This window comes from Scyliorhinus torazame, chromosome 14 (assembly GCF_047496885.1).
Source record: "Scyliorhinus torazame isolate Kashiwa2021f chromosome 14, sScyTor2.1, whole genome shotgun sequence".
Lineage (NCBI taxonomy): Eukaryota > Metazoa > Chordata > Chondrichthyes > Carcharhiniformes > Scyliorhinidae > Scyliorhinus > Scyliorhinus torazame.
Window position 1 is genome coordinate 150301812 of NC_092720.1, and position 20985 is coordinate 150322796.

General features: G+C 50.9%; 1 protein-coding gene across 4 annotated transcripts in view; it reads right to left on the reverse strand.

Annotated features, from left to right (window-relative positions):
- Positions 1–3540: 3540 nt before the first annotated feature.
- Positions 3541–20985, reverse strand: part of LOC140390088 (solute carrier organic anion transporter family member 2A1-like) — a 626095-nt gene continuing 608650 nt past the window's right edge. For 3 of the 4 annotated variants that reach the window (XM_072474991.1, XM_072474992.1, XM_072474989.1), the window contains 2 exons: positions 7836–7965; positions 3541–3718 (listed from right to left, as the gene is read on the reverse strand). In XM_072474991.1, coding sequence (XP_072331092.1) covers positions 3692–3718; positions 7836–7965 — 157 coding nt within the window. In that variant the 3' untranslated portion in view covers positions 3541–3691. The remainder of the gene's footprint in view (positions 3719–7835; positions 7966–20985) is intronic. The other variant, XM_072474990.1, reaches the window with a different exon arrangement.

Genomic DNA, 20985 nt, shown 5'->3' on the forward strand with positions numbered 1-20985 from the left:
TTGAGTAATTTGCCGATGGGTTTCAGAACGGCTTGCATCACAATTAACTATTTTTTGCCAGGCATTCATTGTGGAACAAAAGTGATTTTCTCGGCGAGTTAAGATTTTGAGTAATTTGCCGATTGCTTTCAGAACGTCTTGCATCAAAATTAACTATTTTTTGCCAGAAATTGATTAATTTGCCGATTGGTTTCAGAACGGCTTGCATCACAATTGACTATTTTTTGCCAGGCATTCATTGTGGAACAAAAGTGATTTTCTCGGCGAGTTAAGCATTTTGAGTAATTTGCCGATTGGTTTCAGAACGGCTTGCATCAAAATTAACTATTTTTTGCCAGACATTCATTGTGGGAAAAAAGTGATTTTCTCGGCGCGTTCAGCATTTTGAGTAATTTGCCGATCGGTTTCAGAACGGCTTGCATGGAAATTTGCTATTTTTTGCCTGACATTCATTGTGGAACAAAAGTGATTTTCTCTGCGAGTTAAGCATTTTGAGTAATTTGCCGATTGGTTTCAGAACTTCTTGCAAAATTAACTATTTTTTGCCTGACATTCATTGTGGATCAAAAGTGATTTTCTCGGCGCTTTCAGCATTTTGAGTAATTTGCCGATTGGTTTCAGAACGGCTTGCATTGAAATTAACTATTTTGTGCCAGGCATTCGTTGCGGAACAAAAGTGATTTTCTCGGCGCGTTAAGCATTTTGAGTAATTTGCAGATTGGTTTCAGAACGGCTTGCATTGAAATTAACTATTTTGTGCCAGGCATTCGTTGTGGAACAAAAGTGATTTTCTCGGCGCGTTAAGCATTTTGAGTAATTTGCCGATTGGTTTCAGAACGCTTGCATTGAAAGTATCTATTTTTTGACAGACATTCATTGTGGAACAAAAGTCATTTCTGGGCGAGCTAAGCATTTTGAGTCATTTGCCGATTGGTTTCAGAACGGCTTGCATTGAAATTTACTATTTTTTGCCAGACATTGATTGTGGGAAAAAAGTGATTTTCTCAGCGAGTTAAGCATTTTGAGCAATTTGCCGATTGGTTTCAGAACGTCTTGTATCGAAATTAACTATTTTTTGCCAGACATTCATTTTGGGAAAAAAGTGATTTTCTCGGCGCGTTCAGCATTTTGCCGATAGGTTTCAGAACGGCTTGCATTGAAATTTACTATTTTTTGCCAGACATTCACTGTGGAACAAAAGTGATTTTCTCGGCGAGTTAAGCATTTTGAGTAATTAGCCGATTTGTTTCAGAACGGCTTACATCACAATTAATTTTTTTACCAGACTTTCATTGTCGGCTAAAAGTGATTTTCTCGGCGCGTTAAGCATTTTGAGTAATTTGCCAATTAGTTTCAGAACGGCTTGCATCAAAATTAACTATTTTTTGCCTGACATTCATTGTGGGGAAAAAAGTGATTTTCTCGGCGCGTTAAGCATTTTGAGTAATTTGCCGATTGGTTTCAGGACGGCTTGCATTGACATTTACTATTTTTTGCCAGACAATCATTGTGGAACAAAAGTGATTTTCTCGGCGAGTTAAGCATTTTGAGCAATTTGCCGATTGGTTTCCGAACGGCTTGCATTGAAATTTGCTATTTTTTGCCAGACTTTCATTGTGGAACAAAAGTGATTTTCTCGACGAGTAAAGATTTTGACTAATTTGCCGATTGCATTTAGAACGGCTTGCATTGTAATTAACTATTTTGTGCAAGGCATTCATTGTGGAACAAAAGTGATTTTCTCGGCGCGTTAAGCATTTTGAGTAATTTGCCGATTGCTTTCAGAAGCTTGCATTGAAATTAACTATTTTTTGCCAGACATTCATTGTGGGAAAAAAGTGATTTTCTCGGGGCGTTAAGCATTTTGAGTAATTCGCCGATCGGTTTCAGAACGGCTTGCATGGAAATTTACTATTTTTTGCCAGACAATCATTGTGGAACAAAAGTGATTTTCTCGGCGAGTTAAGCATTTTGAGCAATTTGCCGATTGGTTTCCGAACGGCTTGCATTGAAATTTGCTATTTTTTGCCAGACTTTCATTGTGGAACAAAAGTGATTTTCTCGACGACAAGTCCTGAAAGACGTACTTGTTAGGTGAATTGAACTCTCTGAATTCTCCCTCAGTGTTCTCAAAAAGGCACTGTGGTGTGGCGAAGTGGGGATTTTTACAGTAACTTCATTGCACAAGTGCCTACTTGTGACACTAATAATAAAGATTATTATTATTTTAAACTTTTGTATAAACACAAGCAGATAGGTGTCCTTATAAGCTAAGCATATGTCCGGCATGACAATAAACAAAGTGCTGAAGGACTAGTAGCAATGCTACATTCCTTTTGAATGAATGGCATGGACTTAGTTTTTTTCAAAAGTACCCCACTTGTCTCTCTGTTCCTGCATCATCGGCTTGTAGTAGCACAGCCCCGACCCCAAGGTCGCTGGCATCCGCGGCCATTTAAATGGTCTGGAAAAATCTGGGGCACTGGTTCACCCACAAACATGGCCTTTGATCTCCCAAATTCTGCTTCGCATACTCTGGCTCATAGAGTTTTTGCTTGCTTTCGCAACATATCCAACATGCACTGGATTCCTGCCTCCATCTAATCCAGTCTTTGTGCATTCAGCCGAGTTGGATGTTGCTTTATCAGCCATGTCTATATAATTATCAGTCAATGTAGTGCACCCTCGTGTTCCCCTATGAATCGTCTTATATTTTACCAGTATCCTTATTTGATCTTTTCGCTGTATTTCTTCTAAGTAGGCAAACCCGGTCTCTAATTGTTCTCGGATGTCCGTATTTGTTAGTCGTACCACAGAAGGGTCAACTCTGTGAACTGTCAACCTCTACTCTCACCTCACCCTTCACATTTTTGTTTTTTCGTTTTCAAAATTTCTCTTTCATAAACCTTAAAGGACCTCCTAAGACTTGACTATTCTAATGCCCTCCATATCTTTATATCTATATCCATATCTATATCTTTCCCTCCATCTTCCAAACCTTTGCTGTCTGGATCTCGACTTCCACAAAGTTTAATTCCCCATCACCCAACAAACTCATTCACTTCTGGTCTGGCAATTTTAAAATTTTCATCCATGTTTTCAAATCATGGCCTCACCCCTACCAATTCCTGTAATCTCCTCCAGGGCCAGAATGTTAAGAAATTTCTCCAGTACTCCAGTTTTGCCCCTTGATCATCCCAACTTTTATCACTCCACGATTGGCAAGTTTGCTTTCAGCTGCCTCAGGCCTCATTGACTCCGGATTTCTCTCCCGAAGCCTCTCTTTCAAGATGCGCCTTCTAACCTATCTCTCTGACCAAGCTTGGCTGTTATTTTTTTCTGCTAAAGCTCCTGCGATATGCCTTGGGATGTTTAACTCTGTTAGTGGCAGTAAACGCAAATTATTACTCATGGGTCTTCACAGTGTTCCAACTTTTGTCGCTGTTTGTTCATGTTAACAATTTGAATTCTCTGAATTAATCAACACTGTACAAGTTAAAGCACTTTTAAGTAAATTATGCAAATACAAAAATAAATCTGTAGGTTTGATAATTGATATTTAATCATGTCAGTTCCTGTTAAATCTTCAGAGAAAGTTTACACTGCTTCTGCCTTCTGTGCAGCAACTTGACGTGCACTGAACATCTTTGCTTTCCAACCAGCGATCAATAAAAGCAGTATCCCAAGGATATTATACCCAACGTGTAGACTCAAGTACCTGTGAAACATTAAAATGGTGACATATATGTATTATTTTATTTTACTGCCACGTGGGTCAGATCTTGTCTCATTGGAATTATAAGCAGAGTACATTATGGTATTAATTTGTTATGCAATGGCTGGCAATAAGAGGAGAGACTCCTGATGATCCACGTTTAATGGGGAGTCATGCCCTCAAGCTATAATCCCCTGGTGACAGTAATTCTGAGAATTACTAGCAATGGAAACAGGAAAGTCTGCCCAGATGAGAGAATCATAGAATCCTAGAGTCCATACAGTGCAGAAGGAGGTCATTCGGACCATTGAGTCTGCACTGGCCCTTGGAAAGTGCATCCTACTTAAGCTTAAGCCCACGCCTCCACCCTATCCCCGTAACCCAGTAAACCTACCAAACTTTTCTGTCACTAAGGGCCAATTTAGCATGGTCAATCTGCCTAACCTGCACATCTTTGGACTGTAGGAGGGAACCGGAGCACCCGGAGGAAACCCACGCAGCCATGGGGAGAAAGTGCAAATTCCACACAGACAGTTTCCCGAGGCGCTGTGAGGCAACAATGCTAACCACTGTGCCACCTATATTGAAATTGGAAATGAGTTATGATGACTGGTCAACAGCTGAATCCCAGAGGATTGAGTCAAACAGTCAAGAGAATTCATAAATTGCAGAGAAGCTAAATGATTACTTTATCTCTGTTTTCACTAAGGAAGTTCCATAAAATCTCCCAGATGTAGAGATCATAGGGATGATGGAGAATGCGGAGTTGAACGAAATTAGTGGAAGCAAGAAGGTTGCATTGGAGAAATTAAAAATGCTAAAAGTTGATTAAGTAGGACCTGATATTGTGAGTGTTGAAAGAACTTGCTATAGGGATAGTGGATGCATTGGAGATCGTCTTCCAAAATTCTACAGTTTCTAGAATGGTAGAACCTGTCACCTCACTATTTAAGAAAGGGGGGAGAGGGAAAACCCAGAACTACAGACCAGTTAGCCTTACATCAGTTGTAGGGAAGGTGGAGTCATAGAATCATATACAGCACAGAAAAGGCCCTTTGGTCCATCAAGTCTGCATCGGGCAGAAATAGCCACAAAAGTGTTTTAATCTCATTTGCAGGCACTTGGCCCATATAACCTTGTATACCTTGCATCGCAAGTGCACATCTAAATACTTCTTAAATGTTACAAGGGGTTATCTCTGTCCCCAGTCATTGATCCGTCCACCAAGGGGAAAAGTTTCTGCCTGCCCCTCATAATTTTATACATCTCATTCATGTCCCCCCTCAATCTTCTCTGCTCCATGGAAAACAACCCCAGTCCATCCTTCATAGCTAAAACTTTCCAGCCCAGGTAACATTCTGGTAAATCTCCTCTTCACCCTTTCCAGTGCTATCACGCCCTTCTTATAAAGTGGATTCCAGAATTGCACACAATACTCTAGCTGTGGCCTAACCAATGTTTTTGTTTTATAGTTCCAGCATAAACTCCCTGCCCTTAAACTCTCCGCCTCAGCTAATAAATGCAAGTACACCATATGCCTTCTTAACCACTGTACCCACCTGCTCTGCTACCTTTAGGGACCAGTGTACATGCACTCGGATCCTCAGTGCTTCCCAGGGTCCTGCCATTCATAATTTATTCCCTCGCCTTGATTGTCCTGTTGAAGTACATCAAACACTTATCCGGATTGGGCTCCATTTGCTCCATCAGCCCATCTGACCAGCCCGTCTATATCCTCCTGTAATCTAAGGCTATCCTCCTCAATATTTACCACCACACTAATTATCGTATTATTCACAAACGTACTGATCAACCTCCTACATTCATATCTAAATCATTTTTATAATCCACAAATAGCAATGGCCCCAACACTAATCCCTGCGGGACCCCACTGAAAAACACCCTTCGACATCACCCTCTGCTTAACAAAAGACCTTAACAAAAGACTTGCTGAAGTCCAAATAGACTACGTCAAATGTATTTCCCTCATCTACACACATTGAAAAACCTTTTTTTTAAATTTAGATTTCCCAATTATTTTTTCCAATTTAGTATGGTCAATACTCTGCACATTTTTTGGGTTGTGGGGGCGAAACCCATGCAGACATGGGGAGAATGTGCAAACTCCACACGGACAGTGACCCAGAGCTGGGATCGAACCTGGGGCCTCAGCGCTGTGAGGCAGCTGTGTTAACCACTAGCCACCGTGCTGCCCCACATCGAAAAACTTAATCAGGTTGGTCAGACATGACCTCCCCTTAACAAAACCATGCTGACTGTTCTTGATTAATCCCTGCCTTTCCAAATACAGATTAATTCTGTCTCTCAGAATTTCTTCCAATAATCTCCCCACCACTGACGTCAGACTGTGTGGCCTGTAGTTTCCCTTCCTCCCTTCTTTAATAATGGTACCAGATTAGCTATCCTCCAGTCCCCCGGCATCTCTCCTGTGGCCAGAGAGGAATTGAAAATTATTGCCAGTGTCCCTGCTGTTTCCTCCCTTCCCTCACTCAACAGTTTGGGATATATTTCATCTGACCCTGGAAGTTTGTCTACTTTTAAATCTGTCAGACTACTCAGAACCGCATCTCTGTCTATGGTAATCTCTTTAATTTTATACAGTCCCTCTCTCTTATTTCTATACCCATATTGTCCCTCTCATGAATGAACACTGACACAAAGTAGTCATTTCGAACCCTACCTAATCCCTCTGACTCCAAACACAAATTACCACTGTGGCCCTTAACGGGCCCTACATTTTCCCTAGTTCTCCTTTTACCTTTAATATACTTGTGAAACAATTTAGGATTTTCCTTTATTTTATTTGCCAGTACCCTTTCATGTCCTAGCTGCATATATCCCTTCATGTCCCCTTTTTAACTCTCCTAATTTCCTTTTTAAGCTTTATTTTGCCAATTGCCTGAAGATCCTGTATCATGGAATATTAGCTGCCAATCATAGAATTTATAGTGCAGGAGGCTGCTATTCGGCCCATCGAGCCTGCACCAGCCCTTGGAAAGAGCACCCTACCCAAGCCTCGCGACCCAGCAACGCCACCTAGCAATTTAGCATGGCCAATTCACCTAACCTGCACATCTTTGGACTGCGGGGGGAAACTGGAGCACCCAGAGGAAACCCACGCAGGCACGGGGGGGGGGGGGGGGGGGGGGAGAACGTGCAGATTCTGCACAGACTGTGACCCAAGCCGGGAATTGAACCTGGGACGCTGGAGCTGTGAAGCAATAGTGCTAACCACTGTGCTACTGTGCCAATCGTGCCCTTCTCGCAACCATGTGTTAGTGACAGCAATTACTACCCATGATTTAATTTGTGCCCTCAATTCATCTGCCTTGTTAATCAGACTCTTTATAATAAAACAAATAACATCCAATCTTGTTAAACTCCCTGTTCTCTAACTGGTCGAGACATTCTATCCCTTTCTGACTCACTTGATGTCTCTTCTGTGCATCTTTCCCTGCTGAGTTTTCTGTCAGGATCTCAGGCCCCTGTCAAGTTGATTTAAACCCTTCCCAACAGCACTAGCAAACCACCCTGCAAGTACACTGGTGCCGTTTTGGTCCAAGTGCAAACCGCCTGTCTTGCACCGTTCCCACCATCCCCCAAAACGGCCCCAATGTTCCAGAAATCTCAAGCCCTCCCTCCAGCACAATCTCTCTAGCCACACATTCATCTGAACTAACCTCTTATTTCTGTACTCATTAGCATGTGGCACTGATAGTAATACATACAGTGCAGAAGGAGGCCATTCGGCCCATCGAGTCTGCACCGACCCACCTAAGCCCTCACTTCCAGCCATCCCCATAACCCCTCCTAATCTTTTTTGGACATGCAATATAGCATGGCCAATCCACCTAACCTTGCACGTCTTTGGACTGTGGGAGGAAACCGGAGCACCCAGAGGAAACCCACGCAGACATGGGGAGAACATGCAGCGACCCAGCGGGGAATCAAACCTGGGACCCTGGCATTCTGAAGCCAGAGTACCTTCTGGATCTTGTTTTTTTAATCTACTTCCTTGCTTACCGTCATTAACCCCAACGCTGTCCAAAATAGGATATCTGTTAGGAAGGGGGATGACTACAGGGGACTCAATCCTCACCTGCGGTATGACCACCTCACTGAACATACTATCCATGACCTGCTCCGCATCGCAGATACTCCACAGCGAATCCACCCTCAGCTCCAACTCCGAAATGCAGTTAGCCAGTAGCTTCAGTTGGACACACTTCCTGCACACGTGGTCACAAAAGAGAACTGAAGCTTCCATGATTTGCCACATAGTACAGAAGGAGCATATCATGGGTGGAAGCTCTCTTGCTCTTACTACCCTTAAGCCCTGTATTTACACTCTTTTAACAAAAAAATAAGCTTTGTAAGAATACTATTAGATGAGGGAACTAAATTCAGATTAGTAGATGACACAAATTGGGGGGAGAGGATGCGCTGTGAGGAGGATGCAGAGATGCATCAGTGTGATTTGAACAAGTTAATGAGTGAGAAAATGCTGGGTATGGTGGGGAGCACAGGGTGGGGTTTGGGGGAGGAGATGTGGGGATGAAGGAGTTTGGTGCACGAGATGGGGGGGCAGTATGCATGGATCTTTATGTAAATAAAGTTTGTGTTTCGCCTCAGGTGGGCGTCACCATGCGAGCAGAAATGCTGGTTAACGGAAGTGGCATGGGGGGAAAGCCGTGACTGGTTATTTGGGAGGATTTTTTCTCCCTATTTTCTTAGTTTTTCGTGTGGTTTTTGGATAGCAAGGCATAGATTACAAAAGCCGGGAGGTCATGTTGGACTTGTATAGAACATTGACGAGGCCACAGCTGGAGTACTGTGTGCAGTTCTGGTCACCACATTATAGAAAGGATGTGATTATATCGGAGGGGGTCCAGATGTGATTCACCAGGATGTGTAGATTTAGATTTATTGCCACGTGTACCGAGTTACAGTGAAACGTATTATTCTGCGTAGAGTCCAGGCAGATCGTTCCATACATGATAAGTTTAGGACATAGATACAGAATGTAAATATATAGACATAGACCTCGGGTGAAGCATTCTGAGTGCAGTACTACTCAATAGAGAAGATGCGTGAAGAGATTAGTTCAATCCTTATGGCGGTCATTCAGGAGTCAGGCAGGGAAGAAGTGTTTTTTTGAATCTGTTAATGCATGTTTTAAGACTTCTGCCTGCTGAAAGAGATTGAAAGAGGGAATAATCCGGGTGGGAGGGGTCTTTGATTATGCTGCAAGTTTTCCCAAGGCAGTGAGGAGTGTAGACAGAGTGGATGGGAGACGGGTTTGCTTGATGACTGGGCTGTGTTGTCTTGGGCTGAGTAGTTGCCATACCAGGCTGTGATGAAGCCTGATGGGATGATTTCTATGCCGCATCTGTAATAATTGGTAAGAGTCAATGTTGACATAACAAATTTCCTTTGTTTCATGAGGACGTATAAGTGCTGTTAATCAACTGTGCATGTCGATTCCAAATTAGTAGTGTTAATAAATTTATAGCTTTGTTTAAGTTCAAGCTATTTTGTGGTCTTGGTGAACATTATGCCAACCATCCTGAATTAAGCAACGCAAAGAACACCACAGCACACAAATAAAATTCCCTCCCATAATCAACTGATGCGTTTCCAAATGCGAAACCCATGCCAACACCTTCTTGATAAATTCCACATCATCCCAGTTAGAAGCATGCAGATTCACTAACACCACAGGAGGCCTCTCCAAACTTCCACTCACCATCTAACCCCAGATCCGCAGAATCACTCTTCTGTTTCTTTTGACAGTGATCCTTGTTCGGTTTTGACTAAGTATGACCTTGTCTCAGAGCTTTTGTGACATGCTGCCACCGTCCCTCAGGATCTTGAATCCGTACAAAGTCACCTTATTTCATTCAGACAGAGGTTTGGTTTGTTTATCATAGTCGTCTTTTTGCTTCTTTTTCTTTGATGTGATATGTTTGTGTAACTTTTCATTATCCATGGGCGAAATTCTCCGACCCCCCGCCGGGTCGGAGAATCGCCGGGGGCTGGCGTGAATCCCGCCCCCGCCGGTTGCCGAAGTCTCCGGCACCGGAGATTCGGCGGGGGCGGGAATCGCGCCGCGCCAGTTGGCGGGCCCCCCGCTCGATTCTCCGGCCCGGATGGGCCGAACTCCCGCCGCTAAAATGCCTGTCCCGCCGGCATAAATTTAATCACCTACCTTACCGGCGGGACAAGGCGGCGCAGGCGGGCTCCGGGGTCCTGGGGGGCGCCCCCACGGTGGCCTGGCCCGCGATCGGGGCCCACCGATCCGCCGGCGGGCCTGTGCCATGGGGGCACTCTTTCCCTTCCACCTCCGCCACGGCCTCCACCATGGCGGAGGCGGAAGAGATTCCCTCCGCTGCGCATGCGCGGGAATGCTGTCAGCTGACGCTCCCGCGCATGCGCCGCCCGGAGATGTCATTTCCGCGCCAGCTGGCGGGGCACCAAAGGCCTTTTCCGCCAGCTGGCGGAGCGGAAATTCCTCCGCGCCGGCCTAGCCCCTCAATGTTGGGGCTCGACCCCCAAAGATGCATTCCGCACCTTTGGGGCGGCCCGATGCCCGTTTTGGGCACCAGTCGGCGGACATCGCGCCGTTTCCGGAGAATTTCACCCCATATTTTGGAATGGTTATCTCAGATAATGTGGTGCGATGTTGTCTACCCATTAGCATCTCAGCAGGTGATAATCCAGATGACAGTGGTGTTGCTCTGTACAATAACAATATCAAAGACAGATCTTGATTGTCATCGATTGCTTTGTGGAACAATTTCTTGTTTATTCTGACTCCTTTCTCTGCTTTGCCATTTGACTGAGGGTAACATGGGCCTGAAGTAATGTGACTGAAGTTATATTGCTCTGCAAACTGTGTCCACTCCAACTTGAGAAAAGTGGACCATTGACAGAGGCAACATGGCGTGCAAAAATTGATTTTGTTGCCCTTATGACAGATCTTGCTGTCAAATCATTCTTCAGCATCACCTCTGGATAGTTGTAGTAGTCTATGACCAGTAAATAGTCATGACTTGGAAATGAAATAAATCCATGCCCACTTTGTTCCATGGACTGGTGATGATTTCCATCTCTTTCATACCTTCTCTGCTCTGAACTGGCTGATGCATCTGGCAGATTGTGCATTCTTGTACATATTGATCAACATCACAGTTGATTCCCGGCCAATACACCGACTGTCTGGCTCTTGTACGGCACTCTGATGACCCTTGTGAATCTGCTGCAGAATTCTGAAACATATCCTATCACAATCCTATCAGGAATCACAATCCTATCTCCCTCGAGCAGGAAGAATTGCAGAAAGATCATCTCTTATATCTCGAAAGGCAGATCGACATCCTTATTTTAGGTATTTGTTCACCTTCTGGAGCGTCAATCCCTTTTCAGGTTATGGGGGGACGGGGGTATTTGGTGTCGCTGGATTTGATGAATTATTATTGGGTGGCGAATGTGAAGAAGATTCAGAAATTAGTCGTGCAGAGAGGGTCGTTTTGGGGGGGGGGGCGGATGGAGGAATAATAATAATCTTTAATATTTTCACAAGTAGGCTTACATTAACACTGCCATGAAGTTACTGTGAAAAGCTCCTGGTTGCCACACTCCGGCGCCTGTTCGGGTACGCAGAGGGAGAATTCAGAATGTCCAATTCACCTAACAAGTCATCTTTCGGGACTCGTGGGAGGAAACCGGAGCACCCGTAGGAAACACACGCAGACACGGGGTGAACGTGCAGACTCCACAGGTCAGTGACCCAAGCCAGGAATCGAACCAGGGTCCCTGGCGCTGTGAAGCAACACTGCTCACCACTGTGCTACTGTGCTGCCCACTGTGTGCATTGAGTTAAGCCCAAGGCATGCCTTCCGTTCTCGCCAGTCAAATACTCTCTGAGTCCGGTGGTGGTTGCCTGGTTTGGAATCGGTTTAGACAACATTTTAAGCTGAAGGGTATGTGTTGTGGGCACTGACCTGTAGAAATCATAGATTTATTCCAGCATGGTTGGATTTAACGTACAGGATTTGGGAACAGGGGGGGGGATAGAGAGGTTGAGTGACCCGTTTGTGGAGGGCAGATTTGCAGAGCTGAAGTAACTGGTAGAGAAGCTTCAGTTGCCAAAGGGGAACGGGTTCCAGTACATGCAGATTAGGAATTTTATGAAGAAGTAGCTGGCCACGTTTCCACATTTACCGCCCTCCTCATTGCTGGAACACATAATTTGTGAGGATGAGACAGGGGAGGGTAAGGTCTCTAATATTTTTGGTAATTAATGGACAGGGAAAGGGCCACGCTGGAGGAGATAAAGAGAAAGTGGGAGGAGCAATTGGGTGATGCATTTGAGGGGGGAGATTGGAGTCTTGCGTAGGATAAACTCAACTTCCTCATTCGTGAGATTGAGTTTAATTCAATTTAAAGTGCACAGAGCACATATGAAAAAGACATGCTTGAATGCATTTTTACGGAGGTGGAGGACAGATACTGGTGGTATTTAAGGGGGACAGTGAACCACAAAAGCACATGTTCTGGTCCTGTGTGAAATTAGTGGGATTTTGGAGTCTGTTTCAGATATAATGTCGGAAACTTTCGGGGTGAAGGTGGCAGGTGATATTTAGAAGATCGGAAGATCTGAGAATGCAGTAGGAGAGAGATGTTGTCATTGGCCTCCCTGATAGCATCCTGTTAGGGTGGCATGCTCTGGAACTGCCAAGGCCATTGGGATGGGTGAGCGACCCCTCAGAAGTTTTACATTTGGAGAAGATAAAGTTTGCCATTCGGACTTTAGAGGAGGGTTTCTACTTGAGGTGGAGGCTGTTCATCTCCTCTTTCTTGGTAGTCATCAGTGAGAGGCGTCCGTTTTGTTTTATATTATAGTTACAAATGGTGGATGAGATGAGAAATGTATAGTATTGGATTGAATGTTGTGTCCCAAATAAATATATTCAGGCTTTATTAATAGGGGCATAGAGTACAAGAGTATGGACGTTATGCTGAACGTTATACAAGACACTAGTTAGACCTCAGCACCGTTTTGGGCGCCACACTGTAGAAAGGATGTGAACACACTGGAGTTGCAGGGTTACAAGAATGGTTCCAGGGATGAGAAACTACATTTGTAAGGATAAATTGGAAGGTTAGGCTGATCTCTTGGGCGAGAAGGAGGCTAAGAGGTTGTAGAGATGCTTAAAAACCGTCTCACATGTCTTGGTCTGGAATGTGCTGCCAGGAAGTGTGGTGGAGGTAGGTTCAATTGAGGCATTCAAGAGGGCAGTAGGTGAATATCTGAATGGAAACAGTGTGCAGGGGGAGAAGGAAAAGGCAGGGGAATGGTACCAAGTCATGAGGCACATTTGGACAGTCAATGCAGACATGGGGCGTCATTCTCCGACCCCCCAGAGGGTCGCCGTGAATCCCGGCCCCGCCGGTTGCCGAAGTCTCCGAAGGGAGAAAAGTCGGCGGAGCGTTAATGGCGCCGCTGCCGTCGGAGAATGGCACGGGTCTGCGCAAGGCAGCCAATTTTCGGCCTGCCGATATTCTCCCTTCCGGATGGGCCAAAGTCCCGTCGACGTGATGACCGTTCACGTCGACGTAAATTAAACCTCCTTTTCATCGGCGTAACCCTGTGCTCCAGGTTCACGCCGACCAGCGTGGAGGTGAGTGATGGCCTGGGGGGTTGGCTCTGGGCAGGCGATGGCGTGGCCGCAGTCTGAATGCGTGAGGAGGGGTGTGTCTCGGATTGTGTGTGTGTGTGCGCGCGGCGGGGGGGGGGGTTAGAGTGGGCTCCGGGGGAGTGCCGCGAGGGGGGTCCGTGCCGGGGAGGAGGATGGGGGGGTCCGTGCCGGGGAGGGAGATGGGGGGTCCGTGCCGGGGAGGAGGTTGGGGTCCGTGCCGGGGAGGAGGTTGGGGGGGGGGGTCCGTGCCGGGGTTGAGGTTGGTGGGGTCCGTGCCGGGGAGGGGGATGGGGGGGGTCCGTGCCGGGGAGGAGGTTGGGGGGGGGTCCGTGCCGGGGAGGGGGATGGGGGGTCCGTTCCGGGGAGGAGGTTGGGGTCCGTGCCGGGGTGGAGGTTGGGGGGGGTCCGTGCCGGGGAGGGGGATGGGGGGGTCCGTGCCGGGGAGGAGGTTGGGGGTCCGTGCCGGGGTGGAGGTTGGGGGGGGGTCCGTGCCGGGGTGGAGGTTGGGGGGGTCCATGCCGGGGAGGGGGATGGGGGGTTTCGTGCCGGGGAGGAGGTTGGGGGGGGGGTCCGTGCCGGGGAGGGGGATGGGGGGTCCGTTCCGGGGAGGAGGTTGGGGGGGGGGTCCGTGCCGGGGAGGGGGATGGGGGGTCCATGCCAGGGAGGGGGATGGGGGGGTCCGTGCCGGGGAGGGGGATGGGGGGGTCCGTGCCGGGGAGGAGGATGGGGGGGTCTGTTCCGGGGAGGGGGATGGGGGGGGTCCGTGCCGGGGAGGGGGATGGGGGGTCCGTGCCGGGGAGGGGGATGCGAGGGCAAGTGAGTTGGTCCACCTGGCCAGGTGCCAGCCTCCAACAGTTGGACCCATGCGGTCCATGCCACCTGGCTGGGGGAGGAGGGGATATGGGCAATGATGACATGTCGTCGTTCCCCTCCCCCCCCCACCAGGCTGTCATGTTTTCCGATCATCCAGCGATGTTGGCTGCCGTGGCGGCAGCCGCCAATGTCTATGTTGCCCTGGATGAGGAGGAGGAGGAAGAGGCGGAGGAGCGTGCCAGAGAGGCGGCGCAGGCTGCCGCAGAGGGGCAGGCGGCAGCCGCCTAGGCTGGAGGGACACCTGACCGACAGGACGAGGAGGGGGAGGAGGACGTCGCGGCCCCACGGCAACGGAGGCACCCGAGGGCGCCCCGTGTGTACCGGCCCCGGCAGTCATACCAGGACCTCACGGACCGGGAATGCAGGAGGAGACTCCGGATGAGGCGGGAAACCGTGGCACACATCTGCCACCTGCTGGCACACCTGTCACCGCATGGCACTGGCAGGGTACACCCTCTCCCCGTGTCCGTCAAGGTTACGGTGGCCCTGAACTTTTATGCAACGGGGTCATTCCAGGCACCGAGTGAGGACCTGTCCGGCATATCGCAGACATCGGTGCACCGGTGCAGCCAGGCAGTGACAGATGCCCTATATGCCATGGCGCACTGCTACATCCGCTTCCCCGTGGACCGGGCCAGCCAAGATGCCCGGGCCGTGGGCTTCTCTGCCGTGGCCGGGTTCCCCATGGTCCAGGCCGCGATCGATGGGATGCACGTCGCCGTGCGGCCACCTGCAGATAACAGGGCCGTGTTCACCAATAGGAAGGGGACCCATTCGATGAACATACAGGTGATCCTGCACGTCTGCGCCCGTTACCCAGGCAGTGTACACGACTCATACGTGTTGTTGCGGTCATCCATCCCCAGCATGTACGAGGGACGCCATCCCCGGCTGAGGGGCTGGTTGCTGGGCGACAGGGGCTACCCATTGCGATCGTGGCTGATGACGCCTATACGGAGGCCACGCAATCAGGCGGAGAACCGCTTCAATGATGCCCATGTAGCGACAAGGGGAGTGATAGAGAGGTGCTTTGGCGTGCTGAAGATGCTGGGGGCACCCTCCAGTATCGGTCAGATAGGGTCGGCCGCATCATTGTGGTGTGCTGCGTCCTGCACAACATAGCCCAGCAGAGGGGCGATGTGCCGCAGGCAGAGGAGGGCGGAGTGGAGGAGCAGCAGGAAGAGGCGCAGTCCTCCCCAGATGAGGAGGATGGGGGTAATGGCAGACGGGGTAGACACAGGCGGGTGGCTGTCCACCGTTACCGGCTGGCCCAGCGGGCACGGGACAGACTGATAGCCGCCCGCTTCACTGACTAGATGGGCGTGGGAATCGGGTAGTATGGCCAAAGACCGCACACCATGGCAACAGCCGACCACCCACACCCACCATCCATCCACCCACCCAGCACCCCCTCACCCCCCTCCCCAACCCCACCTAACCCACCCGCATGCACACCACCCCCCCCCATTGCCGATCCACCTGCGGCACAACGGGCCGGGCTCACACAGTTGCGGGTGGACGCATGTCTATTGCAGGCCATGGAGGATGATGACAACCCGCCCTGCGGTGAGCTCCTGGCTCCACATCGTTGGACTATGTCTGACCCATGGCCACAGTACCACCATCCACCCGGACCATCCCTGCATGCGGCTGTGACACTGCAGCGCATGGTCCCGTCCTCTGCCCGGGGGATGTTGATGGTGGCCCAGGGGGAAGGGGGCAGACTCACCTGGGGCTGAGGTAAGACCACCCCTCACACACACACTTGCACACGTACATGACACCCCCGCACGCTTTGGACAGAGCACAAAGGCAGCTTCTGTAGGTGTAACATTGACTTTAATAACCAAAGGAGTTCATGCACGTGCCCTAGCCCCTAAAACTCATCTGTGCCCTGCACCCGTGCCAACTTACTCAGTGTCTAATTGTTTGGCCTTACGGGCCCTTTGACTACGTCTACGTGGTTCCCCAGACGGTACAACAGAACTGGAGGTGGACTCCTGTGATTCCTGCCCTCTGACACTGGATCCCTTTGGTGGCCGTTTCCTGGGGCGTCCTGGCCTAGATGGGCCAGGCTGCGGCCCGGGTGACTGGGATGGCGAGCTGCCAGCCTGTCCTGCCCGTTGCCCACCTGATGCACCTGGGACGGAAGGGGGGGGGGGGGGGAGTCCGAGGTGTCACGGTGTACCGGGACCTCCCCTACAGGGGGAGCCGGGACGGACCACACCACCTCCTCCTCCCTCGGGGTGCCCGATGGCCCCCAGGCCTCTACATGGGTGGGGGATGTGAACGGACTGGCCATCCGACGCCCCCCGACATCTGGCGCTGCCAGTCCTGGAGGCCCGTGCTGGTATCGACAGGGGTCTGCAGGTTTGCAGCCATGGAGCCCAGGGGGTTGGCAAACTCTGTCTGTGACAGTGCGACGCCGGCTCGCACATGGCCACTGGCGACGATGCCCTCAGCGATGGCCTGCAGAGACTGGGCCATGGCCTGCTGAGACTGGGCTATGGCATTGAGCGCCTCTGCCATCTGGCGCTGGCACTGGCTCATGGCCTCCTGTGAGAGGGCAGCCATGTCCTGGGCCACAGACACCGTACGGAAAGCCCCAGGCCTCGCAAACCGTTCCCCATGTTCGCACCCATTGCCTTCACCGCGGACACCACCCGTGCGGTGTCGGCCTGGGTGGCACGTATGACCAGCACCACTCCCAGCTCCTGGACGCGGGTGGACTCCTCCACCTGCGACTGCAGCCGCCGCAAGCCGGCCGTCACCCTCTTCGCTCGTCTCCGGGTCGGTGGTTTCATCGGATCTATGTGTGGGTGTGGTAACTCCAGGAACCCGGGATCCACCTGGGCGGCAGATGTTTGCTTGGGCTGGGCTGCCCTCCGACCGCCCGGCCCCTCTGCTGCTCCTACCTCCACCTGCTGTACCGGGACGGCTGTGTTGTGCGCACCAGTGAGTGTACCAGACGCCTCATCACTAAAGTGCCCAACCGAGGTGAGTGTTTCTGCGATGGTGGAGGGTGTTGGTGACAGCAGTGGCGTTGTGTCGTGCTCTTCGTCCCACTCTGAGTCCATGGCACTTTGGGGTGGGGTTTCGTCTCCACCCATCCACTCTGAGTCACTGTCCGGTATTTCGTCTTCCTGGGTAGTGCTGTCCCGGGTAAGGATGTCCTGGGCAGTGCTGTCCCGGGTAGTGGTGTCCCGGGTAGTGGTGGCCCGGGTAGTGGTGTCCCGGGTAGTGGTGTCCTGGGTAGTGGTGTCCTGGCTCGGATGTGACGGGGGTCTGTGGCTGCCCCTCTCGTCGCTGGGTGGTCGCTCCCGCACGTGACAGGGGTGTCGTCTCCCTGTTGCTCCAGGTCTCTCCGTCTCCCGTGGCCTCCGAGGGGCATCCTGCGGGCGTCACATGCTGGAGGGTCCGTGTCTCTCCGTCTCCCGTGGTGTGCGAGGGGCATCCTGCGGGCGTCACATGCTGGAGGGTCCGTGTCTCTCCGTCTACCGTGGCCTCCGAGGGGCATCCTGTGGGCGGTCTGCATCTGCGGGGATGGGTGCCTGGACGTTTGGTCCTGCGATGCATGGTTAGACATCAGGCAGTGATCAGGTGATATGGGGGAGGGGGATATAGGGGAGGGGGGATATGGGGACGGGCTGTCGGTGGCTCACTTGCTAGTACGCCCCCGACCTCTGCATCAGCAACCTCCCGGTCGTCAGGTCCGCCAGCCAGTTCCAGGGCCCTTTCCTGGTGTTCGGTCAGTGGCCTCTCATCAGCGGGGCCTCCTCCAGTCCTCACATGCTCCCTATTGTTGTGTGCGCGCTTCTCCTGTGGGGGGGGGGGTTGGCAGGGGTAAAAGGCAACACTGTTAGGCAGGTATATGAATGCACGCCATCGGTTGCGCGTGCATTGCAGAGGTTAAGGTTAGGGCTGGATTCACTTGGGGATATGGGGGATATGGGGGAGGGGGGATATGGGGAGGGGGGATATGGGGGATATGGGGGAGGGGGGATATGGGAGAGGGGGGATATGGGGGAGGGGGGATATGGGGGAGGGGGGATATGGGGGAGGGGGGATATGGGGGAGGGGGGATATGGGGGAGGGGGGATATGGGGGAAGGGGGGATATGGGGGATATGGGGGAGGGGGGATATGGGGGAGGGGGGATATGGGGAGGGGATATGGGAAGGAGGATATGGGGGATGGGATATGGGGAGGGGGGATATGGGGGATATGGGGGAGGGGGGATATGGGGGAGGGGTGATATGGGGGAGGGGGATATGGGGAGGGGGGATATAGGTGGTGGGGGTATATGGGGGAGGGTTGATATGGGGAGGGGGATATGGGGGAGGGGGGATATGGGGGAGAGGGGATATGGCGGAGAGGGGATATGGGGGAGAGGGGATATGGGGGAGAGGGGATATGGGGAGAGGGGATATGGGGGAGAGGGGATATGGGGGAGAGGGGATATGGGGGAGAGGGGATATGGGGATATGGGGGAGGGGGGATATGGGGGAGGGGGGATATGGGGGAGGGGGGATATGGGGGAGGGGGGATATGGGGAGGGGGGATATGGGGGAAGGGCGGATATGGGGAAAGGGGGGATATGAGGGATATGGAGGAGGGGGATATGGGGGAGGGGGGATATGGGGGAGGGGGGATATGGGGGTATGGGGGAGGGGGGATATGGGGGAGGGGGGATATGGGGGATATGGGGGAAGGGGGGATATGGGGGAGGCTCACCCTGCCTGCTCTGACGAGGTCGTTCACCTTCTTGTGGCACTGGGTGCCTGTCCGTGGTGTCAGGGCCACAGCGGTGACGGCCTCTGCCACTTCCCTCCACAGACGCCGGCTGTGGCATGGGGCAACTCTGCGGCCGTGCCCGGGATACAGGGCGTCCCTCCTCTGCTCCACCGTGTCCAGGAGCGCCTCCACATCCCGTGACTCGAACCTCGGGGCTGAGCGGCGGCCAGCCATCCAGTCGGGTGTTCCGGTCGGGTGTTCCGGTCGGGTGGGGGCGAGCAGCGCGGCCTTATGAGCTGTCACGCCGTGCGGCGCGTATGACGCTGCACGGCGTGAACCACGTGCGCAAGCACGGATCCCGTTACGTCGCTGCTAGCCCATTTCGGGCCGGAGACTTTCGACCTATTTTTCCGACGTGACGCAAGTCGGATTTGCGCCGTTTTTTGCGCCGATCGGCGGACTTTCCACCGATAACGGAGAATTTCGCCCATGATGGGCCAGATAATCTCCTTCTGCACCTCAATAATTCTGTGACTCTGTGACTCTGATCTGCCTCAAACGTATTTACATTCTTCCTCAGAATACTGAAGGAAGCAAGGGAGGACATTTCTTGGGCCTTGACTGACATCTTTGTATCCTCATTGGCTACAGGTGAGATCCCAGAGGATTGGAGAATAGCTAACGTGGTACCGCTGTTTAAGAAAGGTAGCAGGGATAATCCAGAAAACTATAGATCGGTGAGCCTCACGCCGGTACAAGGTAAATTATTGGAGAGAATTCTCAGCGACAGGATTTATATCCATTTGGAAACAAACGGACTCATTAGCGATAGACAGCATGGTTTTGTGAAGGGGAGGTTGTGCCTCACTAACTTAATAGAGTTTTTTGAGGAGGTGATAAAGATGATTGGTGAGGGGAGGCGGTGATGTTGTTTACATGGATGTCAGTAAAGCCATTGACAAGGTGCCTCTTGGCAGACTGGTACAAAAGGTGAAGTCACACGGGACCAGAGGTGAGGTGGATACAGAACTGGCTCGGTCACAGAAGGCAATAGAAGGGTGTTTTTCTGAATGGAAGGTTGTGACAAGTGGTGTTCCACAGGGATCGGTGCTGGGACCTCTGTTATTTGTACTATGCATAAACGATTTGGAGGAAAATGTAGCCGGTCTGATTAGTAAGTTCGCGAATGACACCAAGGTTGGTAGCAGTTAGTGTTGACGATTGTCACAAGATACAGCAGGACATAAATAGACTTGGGCAGAGAAATTATAATCGGGATTTAATCCGGACAAATGTGAGGTAATGTGAGTTTTGGTAGGTTTAACATAGAGGAGAATTATACTCTAAATGGTAAAACTCTTAGGAATATAGAAAGTCAAAGAGATCTGGGCGTACAGGTCCACAGATGTTTGAAAGTGGCAACACAAGTGGACAAGGTAGTCAAGAAAGCATACGGAATGCGTGCCTTCGTTGGATGGGGCACCGAGTATAAAAACTGGCAAGTATTGCTACAGTTGTATAGAGCCTTGGTAAGGCCGCACTTGGGAGATTGCACACAATTCTGGTCACCACACTACCAGAAGGATATGAAAGCTTTGGAGAGGGTGCAGAGGAGGTTCACCAGGATGTTGCCTGGTTTGGAGGGTGTCAGCTATGTGGAGGGGCTGAATACACTCGGACTGTTTTCATTAGAAAGACGGAGGGTGAGGGGTGACATGATTATGAGGGGCATGGATAGAGTGGATGGGCCAGCATTCTTTCTCAGGGTGGAGGGATCAGTCGCCAGGGGGCATAGATTTAAGGTTTGTGGGGCAAAGTTTAGAGGAGATGTGCGCGGCAGTTTTTTGATGCAGAGGGTGGTGAATGCCTGGATCGCATTGTCTGGGGAGGTTGTGGAAGCAGGTACATTAACAGCATTCAAAAGACATCTTGACAAACACAT